The 22992-nt window shown below is 54.9% G+C and overlaps 2 protein-coding genes across 10 annotated transcripts in view; both read left to right on the top strand.

Annotated features, from left to right (window-relative positions):
- Positions 1-14278, top strand: part of LOC116622258 (zinc finger protein 324A-like) — a 49397-nt gene extending 35119 nt beyond the window's left edge. Inside the window, exons 1-6 of one of the 7 annotated variants that reach the window (XM_032388593.1) lie at positions 8095-8794; positions 9504-9563; positions 10014-10140; positions 10477-10593; positions 10727-10843; positions 11108-14274. In XM_032388593.1, coding sequence (XP_032244484.1) covers positions 10020-10140; positions 10477-10593; positions 10727-10843; positions 11108-12558 — 1806 coding nt within the window. In that variant the 5' untranslated portion in view covers positions 8095-8794; positions 9504-9563; positions 10014-10019 and the 3' untranslated portion in view covers positions 12559-14274. Of the gene's footprint in view, positions 1-8093; positions 8795-9503; positions 10141-10476; positions 10594-10726; positions 10884-11107 lie in introns of those variants that run through there. The other 6 variants (XM_032388592.1, XM_032388589.1, XM_032388591.1 and 3 more) reach the window with 6 other exon arrangements.
- Positions 14279-16261: 1983 nt separating this feature from the next.
- ZNF446 (zinc finger protein 446) lies at positions 16262-22570 on the top strand. Of its 3 annotated transcripts, XM_032388606.1 has the most exons (7): positions 16262-16332; positions 17614-17994; positions 18072-18273; positions 18546-18640; positions 20236-20320; positions 20543-20635; positions 20777-22567. In XM_032388606.1, exons 1-7 carry the CDS (start codon positions 16294-16296, stop codon positions 21301-21303), a joined length of 1422 nt encoding a protein of 473 aa, XP_032244497.1. In that variant the 5' UTR covers positions 16262-16293; the 3' UTR covers positions 21304-22567. The 3 variants fall into 3 exon arrangements, with proteins under 3 accessions (XP_032244497.1, XP_032244496.1, XP_032244495.1); XM_032388605.1 differs by lacking the exon at positions 16262-16332 and having other exon boundaries at positions 16856-17994; positions 20546-20635; positions 20777-22570; XM_032388604.1 differs by lacking the exon at positions 16262-16332 and having other exon boundaries at positions 16862-17994; positions 20777-22569.
- Positions 22571-22992: the final 422 nt, after the last annotated feature.

Raw genomic sequence — 22992 nt, 5'->3', positions numbered from 1 at the left:
TCTCTATTGCTTTATTTATCATGAGGAAGAGGTTGAGATATTGAGATCTGCCAGCATGAAAATGAGCAAGTGTTGTTGGGGGTCCCCGTAACATCTGACTCGGGGGGAGCTGCGGATTGCAGTGCATGCCTCCCCAGTTGTGACATTACTGTATTACTGCCCCTAGGCCTCCTATATGAAGAGCACGACAAGCTGAAATTTGTGACCTTAGGTCAGAGTGACTTAGGAACCTGGAGCTCTTTGTGAGAAAGGGGGTAGTTGATCCATTGTCAGAAATGACAAAGAAGTGGGTTCCTTGTTAGAGCATTTCTCATTTCCCCAGAAGTGAGGAGAAGCTGACTTCTGGGACATGACCAGGACCCATAACCCTGGGAGGCTGGACCCCTATGTGCAGGTATCACAATATAAGACCTGCATGGGCCAGGTGCGTGAGATATGTGAATAAAGAAACACCATGAAGGGGCGCCTGGGTGGCTTAGTCAGTTAAGCATCTGCCTTTGGCTCAGATCATGATCCTGGGATCAAGCCCCACATCGGACTCCCTGCTCAGTGGGGAGTATGCTTCTCCCTCTCCCTGTGCCCCCAGCTTGTGCCCTCTCTCTTTTTCTCTCAAAGAAATAAATAATCTTTTTAAAAAGGGGGGGCACCATGAAGTTACAGAGAGATGAGGGTCCCTGAAAAACTAGAGGGGACATAGTCTGTTTAAAGGGACTCACCTGGGACGCCTGGGTGGCTCAGTCGGTTAAGCGTCTGCCTTCAGCTCAGGTCATGACCCCGGGGTCCTGGGATCGAGTCCGACATTGGGCTCCCTTTTCGGTGGGAAACCTGCTTCTCCCTCTCCCACTCCCCTTGCTTGTGTTCCCTCTCTTGCTGTCTCTCTCTGTCAAATAAATAAATAAAATCTTTTTAAAAAAATAAAGGGACTCACCTGCTCCATTGTCTATGGTCGTGCTGCATGGGGTGTGCAGAGCTTCCAGGACCTGTAGACCTGTGTGTATAAAGAGGAAAGAACTGGGTTACCTGGCTGGCTCGGTCAGTAGAGCATGTGACTCTTGGTACTGGGATCGTGAGTTCAGGCCTCATGTTGGACATAGAGTGTACTTTATGAAAGAAAAGAGAAGAGGAAAAAGAGAAAGAAAAGAAAGAAAAAGGAAGGAAGAAAGAAAAAAAAGGGAGGAAGGAAGGAAGGAAAGAGAAAGAAAAAGGGAAAGAAAAAAGGAAGGAAGGAAAAAAAAGGAGAGTGAGGAGGGAGGGAGGGAAAGAAGGAAAGAGGAAATAACTGAAATTCCCATTGCCTCCCTCAGTCTTCTGCTCAGTGGCCATCACAAGGGCAGTAACTCTGGCCTGAGAGCATGGACCTAGTACTAGTAGCCACCGTTGCTTTCCAGCTCTACCTGGTACTGAGGTAGGACTGGCCCTCCCAATGTATAGAGAAAGAGAGAAATGGATCAACACACAGTCGCTCTGTATTCAGATGTTCAAGAAAAGACAGAGGTATGGGTTTTTATGTAGAATCTCCTGATTTTATAAATGCTGGCATCATTTATGTCAATATTGTTAATTTACATACAATAAAATTCTAATTTTTAATTTTTTTAAAAAGATTTATTATTTGAGAGAGCGAGGGGAGGATGTGCTAAACAAGGTCCACAGCAGCCATACTCCCAATTTCAAAGGGGGAAAGCACTTTATTGATATTATAAAAATCTAATTGAAACAGAAAGAAGGGAAATCTGCACATAGATGAGGGCAATAGTAAGCAGTAAAGTAGAACAAGACAAATTACATCAAATTGGGTACTTACAACATCCAACCTGGGGAAGCCCCGTGGAGACAGCCATGCCGGAGTTCCGATTGAGAGGCCTAAGCGGAGCGTCCTCCCCTCAGGTGAGACTTTCAACTGACCATCCCAATCGGCCATATTTACAGGGCAAATGATGGGGTCTAAAGTTAAACATGTGTTTGCCTATGTGCAGTTTGAAGTGGGCTGCATTTCTATGTTATCATGTCTTTACATCTTCAGGGAGCCTGGGCCATATACTTGTCTCTCTTCCCAGCTTCCATTCTGGGGGGCCAGCCCAGCCCGGAGCCAGAGGAGATACAAGGCAAAATTTATAGCTCTTAGTGTCCAGGTCGGAAAGGCCAGTTCTGACCTGGAGGCCAGCTAATGTCAACTACCCAGACTCCCGAGGTTACTCATGCAGCACAAGTCTCACAAACATTCTTTAGCCTGCCTGCGTTTGTGCAAGTCAGGGTGGTGGGTTATGCAGGACAAATCATAGAAACCTCCATCCATACAATATAGATGGGCAGAGGGAGAAGAAGAATCTTCAGCAGACTCCCTGCTGAGCACAGAGCCCGATGCACGGCTGGATCTCACAACCTTGAGTTCATGACCTCAACTGAAATCAAGAGTTGGATGCTTAATGGATTGAGCCACCCAGGCGCCCCAAATGCTCCTAATTTTTTTAAGTAATCTCTACACCCAACATGTGGCTCAAACTCATGACCTGGAGATCAAGATTCAGATGCTCTTCCGACTAAGCCAGCCCAATGCCCCAAAATGCTCTTTGAAATGTGTAAGTGAGTTTTACAAATGTATACACCTATGAAATGGCCACACTTAAAATATTGAACATTCTCATCACATCTACAGTTCACTTTGTGCTACTTCCCACTCAGTCACCTCCAACCCATGTGTCAGACAACTACTGAGGACTTGCTTTCTGCCATCATAGGTTAGTTTTGTCTTTTCTAGCACATTATATAAATGGAATAATTTATACCATATGGACTGTTTTGTGTGGTCTTTCACTCACCAGAATTTTGGGAGATTCATCAATGTTATAACATATACCATTATTTATTACTGAGTAGTACCTCATTGTAGGAAATACTACATGTTTATTCCACTCACCAGTTGTTACCCATCAGAGCTGTTTCCAGCCTTAGCTATTATGAATAAAGATGCTATGAACATTATGTACCAGGATTTTTTAGAGATTTTTAAAAAGATTTTATTTTTAAGTGATCTCTATACCCAATGTGACCTCAAGTTGAAGATTCACATGCTCTGCTAACTGAGCCAGCCAGGTGCCCCTCATGTACCAGGATTTTGTGGTCACGTGCTTTCATTTCCTGTGGATAAATCCCTAAAAGAATTGCTGAGTTGTAGGATAGGCAGACACTGAACCTCATAAGACAGTGAGGGTATGCCACAGCTTAAGAGGCTAGCTGCACCAGTCTACGCAGAACTACAAAATTCAATATTCCGTCAAGGCAAAATCTTTCTCATTATTCTATTTTGCTAAGATGAAGTAATGTGATTATAAATTCCTCCTGCGGAAGGAAAATGCATTCAAGTCCCTCAGTGTACTCAGCAGGAACTAGCACAGTGCCAGTGGGTTATACCTCCCTCTGAATCTAAATGTAGGATCCTTGGTGACCAGAAGGAAAATTCCAATACTGCCTGACAATTTCAAGCCAAGAAATACACAACCAGCTGTCCTGAGAGATGAAAGGTAGGGCAGGAGCAAGTGAGGTTCTGGTTCCCGCAGCAGTCAAGAATGAACCCTCTGAGCTAGGATGGAGTGTGAGAGGATGCTGGTGGCTAGAGGCACTTTCTGACTCCCAGGTATGGAGGGCTGTAACACTGTTAGGGGTGTGGCCCAAGACAGGTGTGGGGTTTTCCACAAGTCACAGAGGTGCCCAACATTAATGCAAGGCAGCCTGGGCCAGGAGCTGAATGTTGATACTCCCAAAAACCCCACACTGTGCATTCTGAGTCCAGTACTGTAGATGTGAAGAAACTTAAATCACAGACAGGGGACCTCGGGGCCCAAGATCACACAGGTTAGTCAGAGGAACCCAGCTGCAAACTCAGGTCAGCCTGACCTACCTTGGGCCTAAGCTCTGACTCCTCTTCCTCCATGTTGCATTTTTTTTTTTTTAAAGATTTTATTTATTTATTTGAGAGAGAGGAAGAGTGGGAAAGGGAACCCAACATGGGGCTTGATCCTAGGACCCCCGAGATCATGACCTGAGCTGAAGTCAGATACTTAACTGACTGAGGCACCCAGGTGTGCGCCTCCATGTTGCATTCTGCATCCAGCTGGACATGTGCATATATTTTATGCAAGTTTGAAGCATGTGGGTTTGGAAACACCAGATACAGAAGAATTACTAACATCTCATTTGATGCTGCCAATTTGAAACAGTGTAGACCTTTCTCTCACAGAGTTGGGAGGGAATAATTCCTGCATCTCCCTAGCTGTGGATGGTGAGGCCTGTAAGAACGTATCCCCTGATAAGAGGCTTGCCTGCATTTCACAAAGATCCCACCTGCACTGTTTGATTGTACACAAGTATGCTCCCTTGTCAAAGTGGAGGGGGTTCATGGCTTGGGGCGCATTAAATTGAACACAACCCAAGGAAGTGTTAAAGAACTTTTAATTACTTGTTCCTAGCAAGTAAGGAACCAGGGAGATGGCTCTCAAAGCACTGTCTCCCAGTGGGGTTAGTACACGTAGCTTCTTTTTTTTTTTTTTTTTTTAATTTAAGAGAGAGCGCGCAGGAGTGAGGGGAGGAGCAGAGAGAGAGAGAGGGGGACAAGTGGACTCCCTGCTGAGCATGGAGCCTGATGCAGGACTCAGTCCCACAACCCTGAGATCATGACCTGAGCCGAGATCAGGAGTCAGACGCTTAACCGATTGAGCCACCCAGGCCCTACGAAACTTTTATTCAGTGTATTAGGGTGTGGGGACAGGGAGCTTGCATATACATTAAGGAACTTATACATATTATATTACTTAGGCACTTTGGTTCAATTGTGTCTTGGTTTGCTGTCTTGATGGGGGCAAATTACTCCATTTGGGTTTGTTGTGTCTTTTTAAACACTGGACACTCCAGAATGTCCTTCCATTCTCCTTTTCTCTCCTGATTCCCAGCCCAACTTCTGTGGCCTCATCTCTCACCCTTTCCCCTCATCTCTCATCTCTTTCTCTCAGGTCCTCCAATACCAGACTCCCCTTAATGTGCCCTGACTCGGTCACATGCCTTTGAAATGTCTTGTTAACATGCTATTTGATGACGGCCATTTGTTTTTTTCTAAGGGGTTGCAGTCCAGGTATAACCAGTGCCAAGACCTGCGACCCAGCGTGGCGTTCCCCTGTCACCAGAGGCTAAGGCTGCACCGAATCTACCAAACAGATAAGTGAGCAAGAGACCTACCATGTCACTTTGTACTCACACTGCACAGGGTCCCCCAGTCTAGGCTATCGAGGCACTCAGTGAACCTAATTCCTGTCCCCTTGGCAGTGACTCCATGGACTCCATCCTGGCTGTGTCCAATTTGCACTCAGTTAACTGGCATTTCTCTGTTTTTCAGTTGTTAGCATGGAGCAGAGGAAGAAGAGGTGTCATATGACCAGAAAGATTACCATTATGAAATATACCCAGAGCCTTTTCCCTACAAAGACATATACTAGTAGGAGTAAAGCTGCTAGAGCCATTTCCAGCTGGGTGAAGGACATTGCTCCCATTCCAGGTCCCTCTAGCCTTCTCTCACCTAAGTGAGAGAGGTCATAGTCAACAGGGGCTAGGCCTTCTCCGGAATATATTGAGAATGCTGTAGCCAGGGCAGGCAGTTGGGGTCAGGAAACAAAGGAAACTGCAGCAGTGGAGATGTGCTTCTGAGACATAGTTCCACTAAAGACTGAGATTTCATTGGAAGATTTAGTATGCTCCTCTCCCTCTCACCCTTTACACCACATCAGTGGAGTTCCAGGGTAACAACAGTGGGTTACAGCTAAAGGAGATGCAAGACATGGACTGTCTCTGAAGAAGAATACTTACCAGAGCACAAAGTCTAGAGAAGAGACAAAAACTAGGGCACCAGAGGAATTTGAAGCCCCTAGCATCCATAGCTACAGCAAACATTAAGTACAGCCCTACTCCTATCCATATTATCATAAACCTCCCACAAACCTCCTGTTTACCTTAGTTCCTGTTACCAAACATATGTCTGGTTTTCAACAGCAAATGACAAGGCATGTCAAAAGGCAAGAAAAAACACAGTCTGAGGACACACAAAGCAATCGTCACAGTGATAATCATATGACACAATGATCACATATGACACAGAGATTGGAACTATCAGACAGGATGTAAAATAACCATGATTAAGAAAGATGTTAAGGGCTCTAGTGGAAGAAGTAGACAAAATGCAGAAATAGATGGATAATGTAAGCAGAGAGATGGAAAATCTAAGGAAAGATAAAAAAAATTAAGGCTAGAAAGAAAAAACACTAGTAGTAATGAAGAGTGCCTTCAATGGGCTCATCAGTAGGCTCAGCCCAGCCAAGGAAGGGATCGGAGCTCAGCACAATTCAGCACAATGCAGGTGTTTACTACTATCTGTTTTACAGATGAAGACACAGGGTTCACAGAGGTCCAAAAGGTTGGTTAGGGTCCAACCACGTACCCCACACAAGTCCCCATGACGCCCCACCCCGCAGTGCAATCTTGTTCAGGGGCGATCACAGCCAGCGGTATGGAGCTATTTTGTGTACAGAGGAAGTTGCCATTTTTATTTCATTTCCAATTCATTAAATTATGAATTTATCAAACAATTAGCCTTTCTCTAAATATTAGGCAATCAAGATCCCTCTAGTCTAATTACACATTATAGGGATAATTTTAAAATAAGTTTTTAAGAAATTAAGTGTCTTGGGGCGCCTGGGTGGCTCAGTCGTTTAAGTGTCTGCCTTCGGCTCGGGTCATGATCCCAGGGTCCTGGGATCGAGCCCCGCATGGGGCTCCCTGCTCAGCGGGAAGCCTGCTTCTCCCTCTCCCACTCCCCCTGCTTGTGTTCCTGCTCTTGCTATCTCTCTCTCTCTCAAATAAATAAAATCTTTAAAAAAAAAAAAAAAAGAAATTAACTGTCTCCAAACATTCAGTGCTTGAAATATTAATGTCTCTAAGCTTTTGATTAAATCACAAGTTTAATGTTAGATTTTCTTAAATTCTTTCAAAGTGAGCAATATTTACACACGAATATTCCAAAATTGATGTGCTCTCGTGCATCTCGAGGATTCACATTCTAAGGACAGTTATGGCTGAGATAGGTGCATGTATAAGGAGGGAGGAAGGGAGGAAGGCAGGCAGAAAGAATGAACGAACTTGACACAATTAATTCCATATTTCCTTAAAACAGTGGGTAACATGCACTGGGTAACATTATTGTACCACCTATGTATGAAGATTAAGGACCCTGAAAAACCAGAAACCGTCACCGTGGGGCAACAGAGGGAAACTCTTATTCTCTGCCAGCGGTCGTCCGAGTGCATTGAGACTGCCTTTCCTTTGGCTTTTATGTGTGACAGACACTCAGGTTGTCCCAGGGAAAAAGGACGAAGGAGTCGATACCGTGATGTGCCAGCAACACCCAGACGACCCAAGACAAGCCAATCTGGGAAAGTACATTGTGCGCGGTCGGCTTTAGCAAGGAAAACAGGTGGTTTAGGGACGTCTCAGAGAACAATTCAGACTCAAGAGAACTTGAGCCTGGGGGCCTGCACCTCTTGGTGTAGGGGCTGCAAAACTGATGTCAGCCCTTCACAGGCCACAGAGAGGCCAAACCCGAGCACAGGCCTCCAGAGGTGGAGCTGGGGTCGGCATTCCCGGGCTCGCTCCCGAAGCGACACCCGTCTGAGCCCGCCCCTCCCACTGGGCTTTGTCCTTAAAGCCCCAGGCTGGGGTCGCCTCCAGGGACGTCAGCGGTTTCCGCTTCTGCGAGCCCAGCGTTGAGCCTCGGGGCCGCTTGGGTGCAGGCCGGGGTCCCAGGACCCCGAGCGCAGGACGCCCAGCCAGGCGACTCACCACCTCAGGCGCACACGCCCACGAAAGCGGGGGCGCGCCCGCGGGACTCCATTTCCCAGCGCGCTGCGCGGAGCCGCCTGGCCGTTGCCACGGACGTCGGAAAGGGCTCCGCCCACCCGGCCGCAGAGCGGGCGGAAACTACGCTTCCCAGAAGGCGCCGCGCGTGCGTCCGCGGCGCGCATTGGGCCAATGAGGGCTTGCGGGGGCTGGACTTCCGGCGTCCGGGACTGTCACTTTGCTGCGGGGCGTGGGGCCGCACGGGTGTTGGGGACTGGAGCGCGGCGGGTCCGGGTCGGCCTTCCAGGAGCCTTGGAGACCCGAGGCGAGGGCCGCGACGAGGGCGCGAGCGGAGGGCCGCTAGCGTACGCCGTGGTCGCGGGCGACGGTCGCGCCCCCCGAGCCTCGGTTTCTCCGGGTGTAGCCTGGGCCGCCCTGCGGGCTGTGGGGCGGTGCCCCGCGTCACGTGCTCTCCGACCCCCGGGCGGCAGGGGAGACGGCGTCCTGGGCGTCTGTGCGCTAGTCGGACGGAGAGACTGAGGCCCGGAGCCGGGACGTCCGCGTATCCGTCGCTTTCTGCGTCCCCAGGTACAGGTTCTGATGGCGACCGCGGCGCTGACGGACCCGGCGCAGGTGAGAGAGGAAGCGTAAGACCCCCTCCCCCGCCAGCCACCTAGATCCCTCCGGGAGGGACCCGAGTCTCGGCTCAGGGAGGCACTTTACCCGAACGTCTTGTCTCCCCTCTCGGTTCGTTCCAGGCCCCGGTGTTCAGGCCAGTGGAGCGTGCACGTGTGAGATCCCCGCTTCGGGCAGCCAAGGGAGTGAGGTGTAGAAGGAAGTTCCAGGCGGAGGGTCCCGCACGTGCAAAAGCTGGGAGGGGAGACGGAGCCTAGGTGCTTCGGGAACCGAGCTTCCGGACGTGAGCACGGGAGAGAAATGGCAGGCTGAGGAGTTGTGTCGGGAGCCGTGGGAGGATTCGAACAGAGACTGGACGTGCTTTAAGTTAGGGTTTTTAAAAGTATCCCACGGTTTGCTTGGCGGAGAAATGACGCAGGGCGGGGGTGGCCGTGTGCAGGGGCCGGCCCTGCCACAGCCCGGGTGGCCGAAGACGGCACCTGCGGCACACTGGGACTGGGCCAGTGGAGATGGGGAAAGTGGTTGGATTCTGGAGAGATCTGATGTCTCAGGTGCGGCGTGGGAGCGGGTGGCCCGAGTGGAGCACAGTCCCAAGTTTTTTGTCCTGAGCACCCAGAAGAACAGAACTGCGGAATTTGAAGGGAAAGCAGGCTTCAGAGTAAGATCAGGGAATCTGTGCTGTCCCGCAGTGGAGGTATCACGTGGACCTGGAATTGCAGATGTCCAAGGACACAGCCCTGATACTCTGAGCCAGCAGGGCCTGGGAATCACATTTAGGAGGAAGGAATCTTACGGACTCAGCCAGGGATGGGTAGCACTCCGGGGATGTGAAGACAGGCTGGTAGCCCCTGGGGCTCTGGGAGGAAGTCAAGTGGCCTAAGGCAAGGTTTTGGCCAGGGAAATGGGGGGTGGGGTGGGGTGGGCGTGGTTATGGAGGGAGGAGGAAACTGGCTTCCTGTGTGCTCACCAGATCCTTGGGCCCCCTCCTGTAGTGACTGGAGGGGATCAGCCAGCCAGTCCTTCATGCTGGAGGAGCAGCCTTGGGATGTCAGGCAAGTTCAGCAGAAGGGGGCGTCCCTCCAGGCCTGGGCAGGTCCTGGCGGGTCCATAGCTGGGACTTGTGTACAACTGCTCGTTACAGGAACAGTTAAGGGCATGTCTGGGGAGGGTCAGTTTGTGCAAAGGCTGGAGCACGAGTGGGCACCTGGGCCTGCCCTTGGGGTGGCAGCCATCTGAAGGCCGTGAGCTTGCTCTGGCTGCCTGGTGTGAGTGGCCAGTGGGGAGACCAAGCAGGCATCTGTGCCCTGGACAGGTAGGGTGTAGGGGAGAAGAGGGAAGTTTCGTCTGCAGAGTTGCAGAGCCTGGGGGAGGAGGGGGTGAGGGGGAGGAAGGTAAGCCTCTGAGGGACATGGAGAAGGGTATCCTTTGGGACAGGGAGGTGGGTCCTGGGTCGTAGAGCCATAGCTTAGATCGTGTCCATCTTCCCCTGCCCGCTGTTGTAGGGCCTGATGGCCTTTGAGGATGTGGCCGTGTACTTCTCCCACGAGGAGTGGGAGCTCCTGGACACAGCCCAGAGGGCCTTGTACTGCCACGTGATGCTGGAGAACTTCGCACTTGTGGCCTCGCTGGGTAAGGCCCTGGGTTTTCCGCGGGAAGCTCTGCTGTTGCCAGCACCGAGCCCATATCTCCTGTTGGCCTATGAGCAGCTTCACACTAGCGGGCTGAGTGTCCCTGGGCCGCCGTGGCACCTCTGTGTTCAGCCTGGGCCCCTTTCATCTGCTGCTGCCAACACGGTTCTCCTCACAGGGATTCCTCACAGGGACCATTGCACTTTTCCTGTGAGTCCTGCCCTGTGGAGTGGTCTTCTTGGGTGCGCGGATGACTCCATCTACGTCCCATAAAGTCCTGACTCCTGCCCTCTGTTGGGCTGGGCCTGGCCCCTCACTTGCTTGTCTTTTCTCACAGGCCTCTCTGCCTCACGACCCCGGGTAGTCGTCCAGCTTGAGCGTGGCGAGGAGCCCTGGGTTCTCAGTGGGACAGTTGCAACACCAGCCAGGACTGCTCACAGGAAGCCCAGCCCTGGTGAGAGGGGACTCAGAGGGTGTGAGTTTGGGCCCACCAGTGGCCAGGCTTCTGTCCCCCTTTCCCTGCCTTCCCGGACACTGTCATCTCCTGCCTCCCACCTGACTCCTTCCCGTTCTCCTTCTATCATCAGCGCCTCCTGGAGGCTCTGGCCTTGGCTTGCCCACCAAGGGGGAGCTCCCGTGGGACCCCATTCCAGGCACCGGGGCACAGCCTTTACCAGGACGCTCCTGGTCCTGCTTTCATGGAGGTGACCATGCTAGGGGAGAGGCAGCGGGGAAACAGAGTTCGTGAGTAAAGCCTATAGCGGCAGGTAGCCATCCGTGTGAGGAGCAAAAGCAGGCTGGAGGAGTCCCCCGAGACAGAAGTGAATGACATACACCGGTCTGGCTGCTGCTTTTCTCCCCAGCTCGCACACCCAGTCCTTGGCATCCCCTTTGTCTGACCACTAGGCCTGCCCCGGCCATCCCTCTCGGCCAGCATGACCCAGGGTCTACCATTTCTGTGCCTTCAGGTTCCCGTCATCTGGCATACGACAGGGTTGTTCCAGGAGAAGCAGAACCGCCAGGGGCCTTCCATGATGGCTCCCCTCCAGCACCTCCGAGGGTCCCCTTCGCTGGCATCTGTGAGCGTGGGAGAAGCCTGGATGGTTGGCGGGGCACCTCCCCCTCTCAGGAGAAAAAACCCACAGGGGTGTCTGTAATCTACTGGGAACGGCTCCTGCTAGGTCCTGGCAGTGGGGAGGCCAGTGTCAGTCTGCGGCTGACCTCCCCACTGAGGATGGCCGAGGACAACCCACCTAGGGAGAAGGCCTTTGTGACCCACCCCATGCCAGGCAAGCAGCTAAGGGCATGTGGGGGCCAGAAGCCATATGGGCGGGAGGCGCCTGGAAGCGCTTTCCCCAAAATTCCAGAATTTGAGTCTGGTCTCACCTCTGGGGAAGGAGGAAAGAGTCCAGCTAGCCACAAGCCTCATGGACTCCCTGCTGGCCAGGAGCCCCCAACCTGGGATCAGCTGGGCAAGGCCCTCCACACAGGCCCTGGCCTCCTTCCCGGGGAGAAGCCCTTCGAATGCAGGGCGTGCAACAAAGTGTTCGTGAAGAGCTCGGACCTGCTCAAGCACCTGCGCACGCACACCGGAGAGCGGCCGTACGAGTGCGCGCAGTGCGGCAAGGCCTTCAGCCAGACGTCGCACCTGACGCAGCACCAGCGCATCCACAGCGGGGAGACGCCCTACGCGTGCCCGGCCTGTGGCAAGGCCTTCCGGCACAGCTCCTCGCTGGTGAGGCACCAGCGCATACACACAGCCGAGAAGTCCTTCCGCTGCAGTGAGTGTGGCAAGGCCTTCAGCCACGGCTCCAACCTCAGCCAGCACCGCAAGATCCATGCAGGCGGGCGGCCCTACGCGTGTGCCCAGTGTGGCCGCCGTTTCTGCCGCAACTCACACCTCATTCAGCATGAGCGCACCCACACGGGTGAGAAGCCTTATACTTGTGCCCTTTGTGGTGCCGCCTTCAGCCAGGGTTCCTCACTCTTCAAGCACCAGCGTGTGCACACAGGCGAGAAGCCCTTCGCCTGCGCACAGTGTGGCCGCGCCTTCAGCCACAGCTCTAACCTCACGCAGCATCAGCTGCTGCACACGGGCGAGCGGCCCTTCCGCTGCGGGGACTGCGGGAAGGCTTTTGCCAAGGGCGCGGTGTTGCTCAGCCACCGACGCATCCACACGGGTGAGAAGCCCTTCGTGTGCGCACATTGTGGCCGCGCCTTCCGCGAGCGCCCGGCCCTCTTCCACCACCAGAGGATCCACACAGGAGAGAAACCTGTGCGCAGACCCCGGCGTGGGGCAGGCCTGACCCCCCAGGCCAGGCCTTCTTCGGTGGTGTCATCAGAGGGCTCACTGGGGAGGGAAGCGGGGTCCACTCCTGCCTCAGGTCCAGCCGCAGTTTCGAAGCCTGCTGAAGCCTGAGGTCACAGCTCCAACCTTCCCTGGCTTGTTGTAAAACACCCGCGTTCCCTGCATATCCACGCTTTGGAGAAGACCCGTGTGTGCACTGTCGTTCCATCTGCACACGGTGACGATGTTTGCCATTTCAGCCACGGCTCACTCCAACCCTAAGTGGTCAGGCTGCAGAAATAGCAGGGGGATATTCCCCCCCATTTGGATGCTGGGACTTTGGCAGGGCAGAGACTTGGCAATAGAGTGCCGTTTCGTGCCTGTGATGACTGTGGGTGCTCAGGTGAGGAGGGGGACTGCTGGAATGCTGGGGAGGCAGTCCTAGGAGTTTCCCCTGTCCATGCACAAACTGGCCGCCAGGCCGACCCTCAGGATATTCTTCCAAGACCTCACTTCCTCCGAGGCCTCCTGGGAGCGGACCTAGTGGGTAGGAGGTCATGTGGGGGTCTGGTGTTGACCTTGGGCTCTGTCTTAGCTTCCACCTCTGGGGAAAAGAACAGACGAGAGAGGGAGAGAGATTCAGGCCTACAGAGGGATTCTGACAGGCAGGATCTTGCTAAGGGCCAACATGTGCCAGTTGCCAGCCCTGTGAGGCGGCTGCTGTGGCTGCTATCCCCACTTCTCAGATGAGGAAACGGAGGCAGAGAGAGGGGATGTGAGTTGTACACAGCAGAGCCAGGACTCGAATCCAGGCCACAGGCCCAGCATCCAGACAGCTCACCAGTCTGCCCCCAGGCTCTGGCAGCTGTGCTCGGGTCTGCCAGTGTGAGAGCTGGGTGATGCCAGGCCTGGCCGCCCGCACATGGCGGTCCCACAGTGGGTGGGCCAAGTAGAGGTGGAGGTCCCTGGGGTGGGGAGAGGGAGACAGACATCAAGAATGATGGCTCTTGAGCTGTGCTCTTTCATTCGGTTTCTCATCCAAGCCTCAGCATTGGCCACGTCCCGTTGTTACCAAAGGTACCGCTGCAGGAGCCTTTATATCCCCCCTGCCCTGACGAGAGGTGATCGTAACAACAGGTTTGGAGGAGACCACATGGGGCTCCTTGGTTCTCCCTGTGGCCCTTAGCAGACCAGGGCCCACCCTGACCTCAGTCCTCACACCCAGGGATGTTAGTGGTCTCTTTACTTGGGAACAAAAAAGAGAGCAAAAATTAGAAGTTGGAATGGATGCACATTGTGTAAATCCTTGCACAGCACTGTGGAAGTCCACAGCCTCAGCCTCCCCTTCCAGCCTCCAGGTCATGGTTCAGAAGGGTTTAATGGCACAGTCCAGAGAGGCTTCCTGATAAAAACTTGTCAAACGTGCACGGTAACAGTCTGATGCCTGTTTCATCTTAGCACACTGCAGACATGCCATCAGTGTGTGTTGTCACAGAGCTGCAGGGACTTGGCTTTGACCCATGTCTCTTTGAGGCCAGAGGGTAGATATGTAGCCTGTCTGAGGCCCACTGACTTTCTGTGATACCTGTTCTCCCCTTGGCAGCCAGAGGTGTGCGGTCAGCCCAGGAGATCTAGGCAGGGTAGATTGCATGGGGTGGCCCCAATTAGGACTTAGCTATCTGGATATGAGTCTTTGTGCATCCAGGCCAGGGATTCTAGGCAGGGGTCACCAGTAGTGGCCAGAAAGCCTGACTCCAGTTTGATGGGTCTTCTAGTTCACCACCTCCCAAGATTTGGCAGCTATGTGTCCTGTACTACGCCCACAGACCTATCGCCCTCCCATTCTCACTCCCTTCCTCCCAGCAGTGCCAGAGTTCTTTTATTCTGGAATCTCACTAATCCTGCAAGGAGAGGAGTCTTGCTGAACCCACTCCCAAAGACCCTTAGATGCAGGTCCTCTGTGCCAGGTCTTCTGGTCCCCTACAGGTCTCCAAGCCACTGTTCACCCTCCTGGACTCATCCTTTCTCCTCTGCTCTGGTACACACTCTGGCCTCACCCCCGTCTTACCTTCCCTTAGAATGGCATCATGAGGGTGCCATTCTCAGTCTGCACAGCTGTGAAATGCAGACAAACCCGCACTCTGATAGCTCTTGAGAGCCCATGGGATTCAGGAGCAAAGGCAACTGTCAAACAGCAAGTGGGTACTCAAGTCATACACAACCTTTTCTGCATCTTGGACTGAAGCTCCTGGAGCTCTCATGACCCCTTGACCTGGGTCTGATGTCCTATGCCATCTCCCCACCAGTCTCCTCCCCACTTCATTGAGCTCTTTCTCACCTGTGTGCTTGGCCCCTGCTATGCCTCACTTCCTCTACCCTTCTCAAACCCACCCCTCCCAGTACCTAGGATTGGTCAGTGGCCCACACTCCGGTCTTATGAGAACAGTAACCATAATCACCTGCTTTCCCCTCTCTTGGGCCTTACATTGCCCTCCCCTAAACTTCTGTGGTCATGTTGAGCCTTGTCCTGTCAGGCTAGTCCTTCTCTTGATCCTGAACAGGCTGAGTGTAAAAGTGCCCTTGAGCTCTTTGGGGCAAGATGGTGGTGTGAACACATGCATTTCATTTGGTTCAAAAACCCACTGAAGCTAGAGATGAAAGTGTTTAAAAATATGAACCCACGAGAAAGAGGATGGTGAAACGGGTCCACAGCAATGGCATTCTGGAACTGGAAGCAGATGCAGATGTGGGATCTATCTCTGATTTAGAGAAAGCCAAATATTGATTTGGCACTGGGGGAAGTGGATTGAGGTCCCACCAGGCTTATACTGCAGAACTCCAGAAGGCATAGCCCCCTGGGAGAGGAGACTTAAAACAAAGATGACTTGGGGAGAGCTACCAAAGCTATTAGAGCACTAGCTCTCCCCATAGAGTGGATGGTGGAAGAGTCATTTCTGGGGAATCCATACAGTTCCAGAGAAACGATCTAAGTCCTCCCCCCTCCCACACGCACACACACAAAACAGCTCAGTCTGATGACATATAGAAGAGTTGACAGGCCCCAGCCATGCAGATGCTCAGAGCTTCCAATCAGTGTGTAAGACCACTGCTCTTCATTGAGTGCTGGCAGCTAGGTATTAGTAGGTATCACAAGAAATCAAAACAGGCATATGCAATTTAGGATTGAATGAGCCACGGTTCAGCTACTTGATTTCTGGAAGCGAAGCACCCCTTCCCACAGTGTGATTCTTGCCTACTGAGATAAACTGAAGATAACTGTTACTAGTTCTGGTACCCAGTGTAAAAGGTTAGCAGCGTCCCATAAGCTGGACAAAAACCTTCATCCCTCACTTCGCAGTACTGACGTCTGAAAACATGTCTGAGACTCTGAGGATATAAATCAAGGGACAGTTTCCTCCTGTGTAAATGAGTGCCCACCCTGGTCCTTGTTCTCGATGTCCGCAGGGCGCTCAGCAGAGGTCGAACGAAGGACCCCAGCAGCATGCTCGCTGGAATCCTTCCCGGGGTTGGCGGAGAAAGTCCACAGATTAGGCCGGACTTCCGGGTCCGGACCCTGCTTCCTCCTGGGACCACCTGGAGGCGAGTCTCCGCCGAACTACACTACACAGGCCGTCACTTCCGGCCTCCCAGGAGGACCGGGCGACGCTCTGGCCGTTTCCTTGGAAACAGAGGGAGGCGGGCGGACGTCCTCTAGCGGTTACCAAGGGGACTGCTCAGCGCCTAGAACGAAGCCTCAAGAGGAGCGCTGGGGAGGGGCCTAGGTGGGGTGCTGGCTCTGAATGGCCGTAAGGTCACGCTCCTCCCCCCTCACCTCACTTGCCAATAGGCGCCGGGTCCACTGTGCACATGCGCAGGATTCTAACATACCGTCCATCACGGCCGTTGGTGAGTCTAGGGTCGGATGCAAAGGAAGAGCGGTCGCCGGTGAGGGGAGGGAGCCCCCAAACTCTGCGACTCTTCAGATTTCCCTAAGAGGACCGGAGCTCTTCTCAGTCGTGAGAGGCCTTTGGAAATGAGCGTCCGCTGGCGGAGGCCGCGCCCGTCCTTGCGTGCTGAGTCTCACGGGAAACGTAGTCCGAAGGGAGGGGGCGGGTCCTGCCGAGCAGGCGCGTGATTGGCCAGGGCGCAGTCGCCATGGCAACGCGGGGGGGGCGGGGAGGCGGGGCCCCTTACCCGGAGGGGCTTCCTGGCGCCCCCGCCGCGGCGGAGGTGAGCGCGGGCTCGGCTGGGCGGGGCGCGCGGCTCTTTCCTTCCCCGGGAACCCGGCCGCTCGGCGCTCCCGCACTCCGGAGTGTCCGCCTACCTCCCGACGTGCCCTGCGCGCTCCACCTCCTAGCCTCAGCCCGGCCCTTCCTCCCACCCAGCGCGGCGTTCCCTTTCCTCTGGCGAGAGCTGCTCTTGCCCCTCCCTTTTGGGAGACGGACTCCGGGGGCTCAGGCCGGGTCTAGCCGCTCTGACGGGCCCCCCAGGTGGCCTTGTTTCATTCCAGACCCTCTTGACGGTCGGGCCACGGTGTCCGCAACTCGTAGTTTTGTTGTGTTTTGTTTTGCTTTTCACACGCTTGGTTCGGGCGGTGTGAGTCAGTCACAGTTCGCTGTGGTCAGCGAGCGCGTCCACAGTCCCTGCCTCGACCCGTGGCACAGACGTGCCTCATACTTGTAGCCGGGTCCCCGGGTGCCCACTTGAGTCAACATGTGCCGATGTCCTGGAGATCATGGGGCCCGCACCCCACCATAGCCCAGCATGGCCCCGTATCCTACTGCTGCCTCTTCCCACCTTCACTGCCCCCGCTCACCAGGGGTGATGGCCTCACCCAGTCCCTGGCTGCCTGTCCCTCGGCCTCCTGCCTGTCACTTTCCCTGGCTCATGAGTCAGACCCTGGAGGCCTGCGATGACTCCTTTTGCCTACCTCTTCATCACCCCCTGCAGTTTCCTGGAAGCTCCGTTGGACAATTTGCCTCCAAAGCATTCATCCACAAGGCTTCCTTCGGCCTTCAGTTCCTGTCAGCGGCCAGCTCCTGTGACCCCTCCAGGAAGCGTTCCCAGCCTCATGCATCCCTGGGCCAGGGTCCTCCCTCAACCAGCCTCCGCCCCCTGGGCTGGGCCTGTCTGCTCTACTCTGGCCATGGCCTCTTAGCGCGCACCCTGACCCTTCCTTTCCTGCAGGTCCCTCTTGTTGGCTACAAGAAGACACCCAGTACAACAATGCCATCCCCACTGGGCCCCCCACGCCTGCCCTCTGTGGACCCCATGGCTATCCTGGAGGAGCCTGAGGCAGCACGCCTGCGCTTCCGGGGATTCTGCTACCAGGAGGTGGCGGGTCCCCGGGAGGCCCTGGCCCGGCTCCGGGAGCTGTGCTGCCAGTGGCTGCGGCCCGAGGCGCACTCCAAGGAGCAGATGCTGGAGCTGTTGGTGCTGGAGCAGTTCCTGGGCACGCTGCCTCCGGAGATCCAGGCCTGGGTGCGGGGCCAGCAGCCAGGCAGCCCTGAGGAGGCCGCTGCCCTGGTCGAGGGCCTGCAGCATGACCCTGGGCAGCTGCTGGGCTGGGTGAGTGTGGCCAACGTTGACTTCTTGAAGGGTCAGGAGCCAAAGTAGAGCCCCTGTGACTTTCCTCTTCCCTTCAGATCACAGCCCATATCCTGAAGCAAGTGGTGCTCCCGGCAGCACAGAAGACAGAGGAGTCCTTGGGGAGCTCCCACCCTTCAGGGACAGTGGAGCTCCTCAGGGCGACCTCTGGGGAGGCCTCACAGGACACCCACATGGAGAAGTCTGCCCAGCTTAGCTGCAGTGTGAAGGAGGAGCCAGATGCTGATGGGCAGGAGATGGGTGAGAGTGGGAGCCACACAAGGTCTGGGGGGCTCCCGGAGGGAATGTGAACGTCCCCAGATGGGATGGGGACTCAGGAAGGACTGCAGACCGCAGAGCTGGGCCCCCAGGAGGCAGGAGGAAAGGACTGGTGGGCTGCCTGCCGTGTGACTGGCACACACAGTAGCCTCCTGCCTCCTGGCAGAGGACGGCCAGGGCTGCAGCACCAACACTAGCTCACCTGCCATGGCTCACAGGAGCGGCCCCTGACCCTCATCTGCCTCATTTCCTAGCACCTTCCAACCCCCCAAATCCAGCCCAGTCCCGCGAGGGGCACCCTGGACACCGGGAACCAGCCTCCACGTCCTTCCACCCACCCAGGATTCAGGTAAGCAGCCCCAGGAGGGAGGTGCAGGCACCCAGTAAAAGGGGTGTGTCCTTGGTGGCCACTCTGCTCTGTCAGGTTTTCAGGCCTCTTGGCTAGTAGCTCTTGTGCTCTTTGCTGCCTGGAAATGGAGTTGGTATCAGGGCCCCTCGTGCAGGTCCTGCAGGACAGGGACAGGCTGGTGGTCTCTCTAAAATGGGGGAAAATTTGGGCCTCAGGCCATGGGATCTGGTTTGGAGTGACTGGAACTGGTAGGCGTTGGCTTCCTCATTTACAGAGAAATTGGGGATTTTGAAGCACCCAGCAGTCTTAAACTGGTACTTGGGGATTTGAACCTTCATGTGCACGTGGGGAGGGGTCAAGATGATGAACCTTGGCAAGAAAGCGTGAGCACCACACAGCAGTCTGGCCTCCCTAGCCCCTCAGAGATCAGAATGGAGATAGCTAGGCCATAACCTGCAGCCTCCTCTTTCCTGGGGCTTTCCTCAAAGGCCAACCAGCCCTGGATTGTGGCCAGCGAGGCATGGAAGCTCCACTGAGGCCCCTGCTACCTGGAGTGCTTGGTTCCTGAGTGTGGACAGCAGGGCTCCTGTCCTCTCCCAGCAGTTTTTCTCCTAAGCCACTCCACTGGGGAGCGTTCCCGGTGGAAGAGCTGGTTGAGATGTGCTTGGAGGCTAAAAATTCCTCCAGGCTCTCTCCACAGTCTGATGGCACAGTGGGAAACAGCTGGGTGGGCAGGCCACACCCTCCAAAGCCGCCTGATCTCCAGCCAACAGCATTCCAGCTGTAACTTCATGTGGCTGTCTCCTCCCTGTGCCTGGACCTCCAGTGGTTTGTCTGTCAGGATTATTTTTCCCACCCCAGCAAAGCCCCAGATGATGGGATTTTGGGAGGCAAGGAGAGCAGAAGCCAGGGACAGGGAGTGGATCCCCTGGTAAAGTCCACAAGGGTCCTGCTTCGACCACCAGAGCTCACCCTCTGGCAACAGGCAGGAGCCAGCCCACCGCCCCACCCACACACATCATCTGAACCCTGGGATGCTTGGCTGCACCTCCTAATGTGAGTCCTCCTGCCCTCAACCTCCCCGCAGCCAGGTCCCCACATCTAGGAATGCTGACGGCCTTCAGCAGCTCCCCCAAGGAGGATCTCTGTTACTTTTGTAACCAGAGGCTTGGGGAGAGGTGGCTGGATCCCCTTGGGTCCCCAGGCCTTTTGCTGTCAATGCAGCACACTGTTCAAGGCAAGGAGGTGGGGACAATCATATCGGGCCCCCACCTAGGCTTCCCCCAGAACCCATCAAGGGGTTCTCAGCTCCAGTGTGTCTGGCTAGACTATGGAGTGGGGCTTCTGAGGGGGACAGGTGCTAACAGCATCCCCCCAGTGAGCTGGAAGACAGCTCCTCTCTGCCCTGTTTCCCAACTTTCACACACCCTTTTCATCTTCATCCTTATCGAGCAAGAGCCTTAGGTAACCTGCCTGCTCCCTCAAGTAATTAGTAAGGTTGTGACTAGGGGAGGCGGGCAGGGTAGGGCACTGCAGGGCGGGGCGGAGAATGGGGGGTGGACAGGCACCAAGGGTGATGGGCCATATCCCCACAGGAGGAATGGGGGCTACTGGACCCGTCACAGAAGGAACTGTACTGGGACGCGATGCTGGAGAAGTATGGCACGGTGGTCTCCCTGGGTGAGGACCAGCCATGACCTCTCCTCTGGGGTCTGCATGCCACCGGCTGCAGGGCTCACTGCCCGGCCCTTCCCTGTGCACGTCTCCCAGTGCTCACCCGAGGTCCCGCCGTTACCTGGGGGCACCGTGTCACCTACCAGGGCCCCCACCCTGCCCCTAGTATGTAAGAGCCCCTCACCCACCCCCATGCCAGGACTGCTGCCTGACTGTCCCTCACCCCAGCAGGGATACCAGCCCCCCCGCCGGAGGCACGGGCTGAGTCGGGGCCAGGGGCCGTGCGTACAGGGACAGAGGGTCGAAGAAGCCTCCACCCAGGTGAGTGCTTCTCCATGCGACCTGAACCACCTGTTCTCTGGTGGGGTGGGAGCTTGTCCGCCCCCACACACCTGGCGGGAGAGGGTGGGCCAATGTGAAGGGCACTGGGCTACCTGGGACTGCCACCTCTCCTTCCCCCAGGAGATGAGAGTGAGAGCCACTGCGAGGGTCCGCCCCACTGCCCAGACGCCCAGCCACCCCGGGGCCCGGGGTCTGTCACCTGGGAGGGCCCGTCTGGGGCCTCTGTGTCTGCCAGAGCAACGCTGGGAGCAGAGCTGGAGCCTGGTGCCCCGCGGAGGAAGCCTTACACCTGTGAGCTGTGTGGCCGAGGCTTTGACTGGAAATCAGTCTTTGTCATCCACCACCGGACGCACGCAGATGGACAGGGCACACGGGCCCCGGTACTGGCCATCGGGGGTGCTCAGAAGCTGCCACAGGGTTCCCGGGAGCCAGGCACAGCCCGGCACCCGCGGCGCGTGCTCCCAGGGCCCCGGAGCTACGCATGTGAGGAGTGTGGGCGCAGCTTCAGCTGGAAGTCGCAGCTGGTCATCCACCGCAAGAGCCACGCGGGCCAGCGGCGCCACTTCTGTGGAGACTGCGGCCGTGGCTTCGACTGGAAGTCCCAGCTGGTCATCCACAGGAAGAGCCACCGGGCCGAAGCCCCATGAGTGGCTCGAGAAGGCGGCCTCATCTTGGGGGGTTTGGAGCCTCCAGGGCCTGGACACGGTTCCCGGGGCTCTGGTTCCCGCCTACCCGGGGCTGCTCAGCCTCTGTCTGTGAATCAGAGTTCCCAGGAGGGTCCCCTGCCCCATTTCAGTCTCCCCAAAACAGCCACCTGGGTGTAAGTAAAAGAAGCTGCCTGGTGGGGCCTGGCTTCGAACCCACTGCCTAAGCCTGGTGACGTCCCAGCTCTGAGATCCCCAGCTGCGACCTGGTGCAAGCTGACAGGCCAAGGACTCTCCCTACCCCTGGGATGGGACCTTCGTGGCCCCAGGTGGGTGCTCAGAAACTGCCCCTTTCCACCCTTCCTGAAGCTTCTGGGCCTGATGTCTTGGTGTGGAAGGTGCTGAAAGCTCAGGAGAGCATGCTTTGCTTCTGTTTGCAGGCAGATGGAAAACTAATGACCCTCCACATTTGAGATTTTTTAAAAATTCCACTTTTATAATGGGAAGTTTCTGCATAAGAATTCTGATCTCTGCTTTCTGCTGGTCAGAATATCAGCAGTGCCACTCCTGCCTGGCGGCTGGACCCACAAGAAGGGCCAGCAGTCCTGGCCACCTGGCCTCCTTTGTTCCTCGGTCACCATGTCATTCCTTGGTCTCTTTGGCCTTTGAGCTCTTGAGTCCCAGCTTGAGTGGACACTAAGGGGACTTCCTTTGCAAGTATGGATGAACAAGGAGGGTGGCCTCTGAGGAAGGGCCCACAAATGGATGTCACTGGGGCCATGTGATTTAAAAGTAGTCTGTGATCACTTAGACAAATTTGAAATATACAAGAGAGCAAAGGTAAGGGAGATGACCCCGAGTTCCACTGTCTCATGCCAGTGACGATTCCAGGAGTCACACGTAGGGGCGTTTTATAAATCTTGTGGAGCTATTGTATATATCGTGCTCTTCTCACTCATTTCCCTCTTATTAAAAATGTATTTTAATGCCTGGGTAAAAATTCCATTTTCTGTCCAGCGGCGTCATTTCCTACCAAGCCCAGATAGTTCATTGTTCACCCCCGTGGTACCCAGTGCATCACCAGTGATGCACACTCCCAGGCATACACTTGGGGTGGGACTCTGCCTATTTCCCTTAGACTAAGTCTCCCAAAGTAGGATTGTTGCATCTAGAGAGCATGGGACTTTTGTTTTCTTTTTGCCTTAAAACAACACTGGATTCCTTGAGCCAATTCCAAGTCTTCCCCTCCCCCCACAACACCAAGCAGTTCTCCAACAGAAAATATTTTTTAGGGACGCCTGGGTGGCTCAGCCGGTTAAGCGTCTGCCTTCAGCTCAGGTCACGATCCCAGGGTCCTGGGATCAAGCCCCACATCGGGCTCCACGCTCAGTGGGGAGTCTGCTTCTCCCTCTCCCTCTGCCCCTCCCACCTGCTCTTGCTCTCTCTCCCTCTCTCTTTCCCTGTCTCAAATAAAATAAATAAATAAAATCTTTTTTAAAAAAATTGAAATGAAGGGGGGGAAATCGGAGGGGGAGAAGAACCATGAGAGACGATGGACTCTGAAAAACAAACTAGGGTTCTGGAGGGGAGGGGGGTGGGAGGATGGGTTAGCCTGGTGATGGGTATTGAGGAGGGCATGTTCTGCATGGAGCACTGGGTGTTATGCACAAACAATGAATCATGGAACACTAT

This window comes from Phoca vitulina, unplaced genomic scaffold (genome assembly GCF_004348235.1).
Source record: "Phoca vitulina isolate PV1807 unplaced genomic scaffold, GSC_HSeal_1.0 scaffold52, whole genome shotgun sequence".
In the NCBI taxonomy this organism is placed as follows: Eukaryota; Metazoa; Chordata; class Mammalia; order Carnivora; family Phocidae; genus Phoca; species Phoca vitulina.
The sequence above is the reverse complement of the archived record's forward strand: the minus strand, read 5'-3'. Positions and strand labels throughout refer to the sequence as shown.

Bases quoted from the DNA above. Each gene is read 5' to 3' on its own strand.
- ZNF446 (XM_032388604.1), top strand. From the start codon at position 17,191: ATGGCCCCGTATCCTACTGCTGCCTCTTCCCACCTTCACTGCCCCCGC. The intron at 18,641-20,235 runs GTAAGCAGCCCC...ATATCCCCACAG, and splicing joins TCCACCCACCCAGGATTCAG to GAGGAATGGGGGCTACTGGA. The intron at 20,636-20,776 runs GTGAGTGCTTCT...TCCTTCCCCCAG, and splicing joins TCGAAGAAGCCTCCACCCAG to GAGATGAGAGTGAGAGCCAC.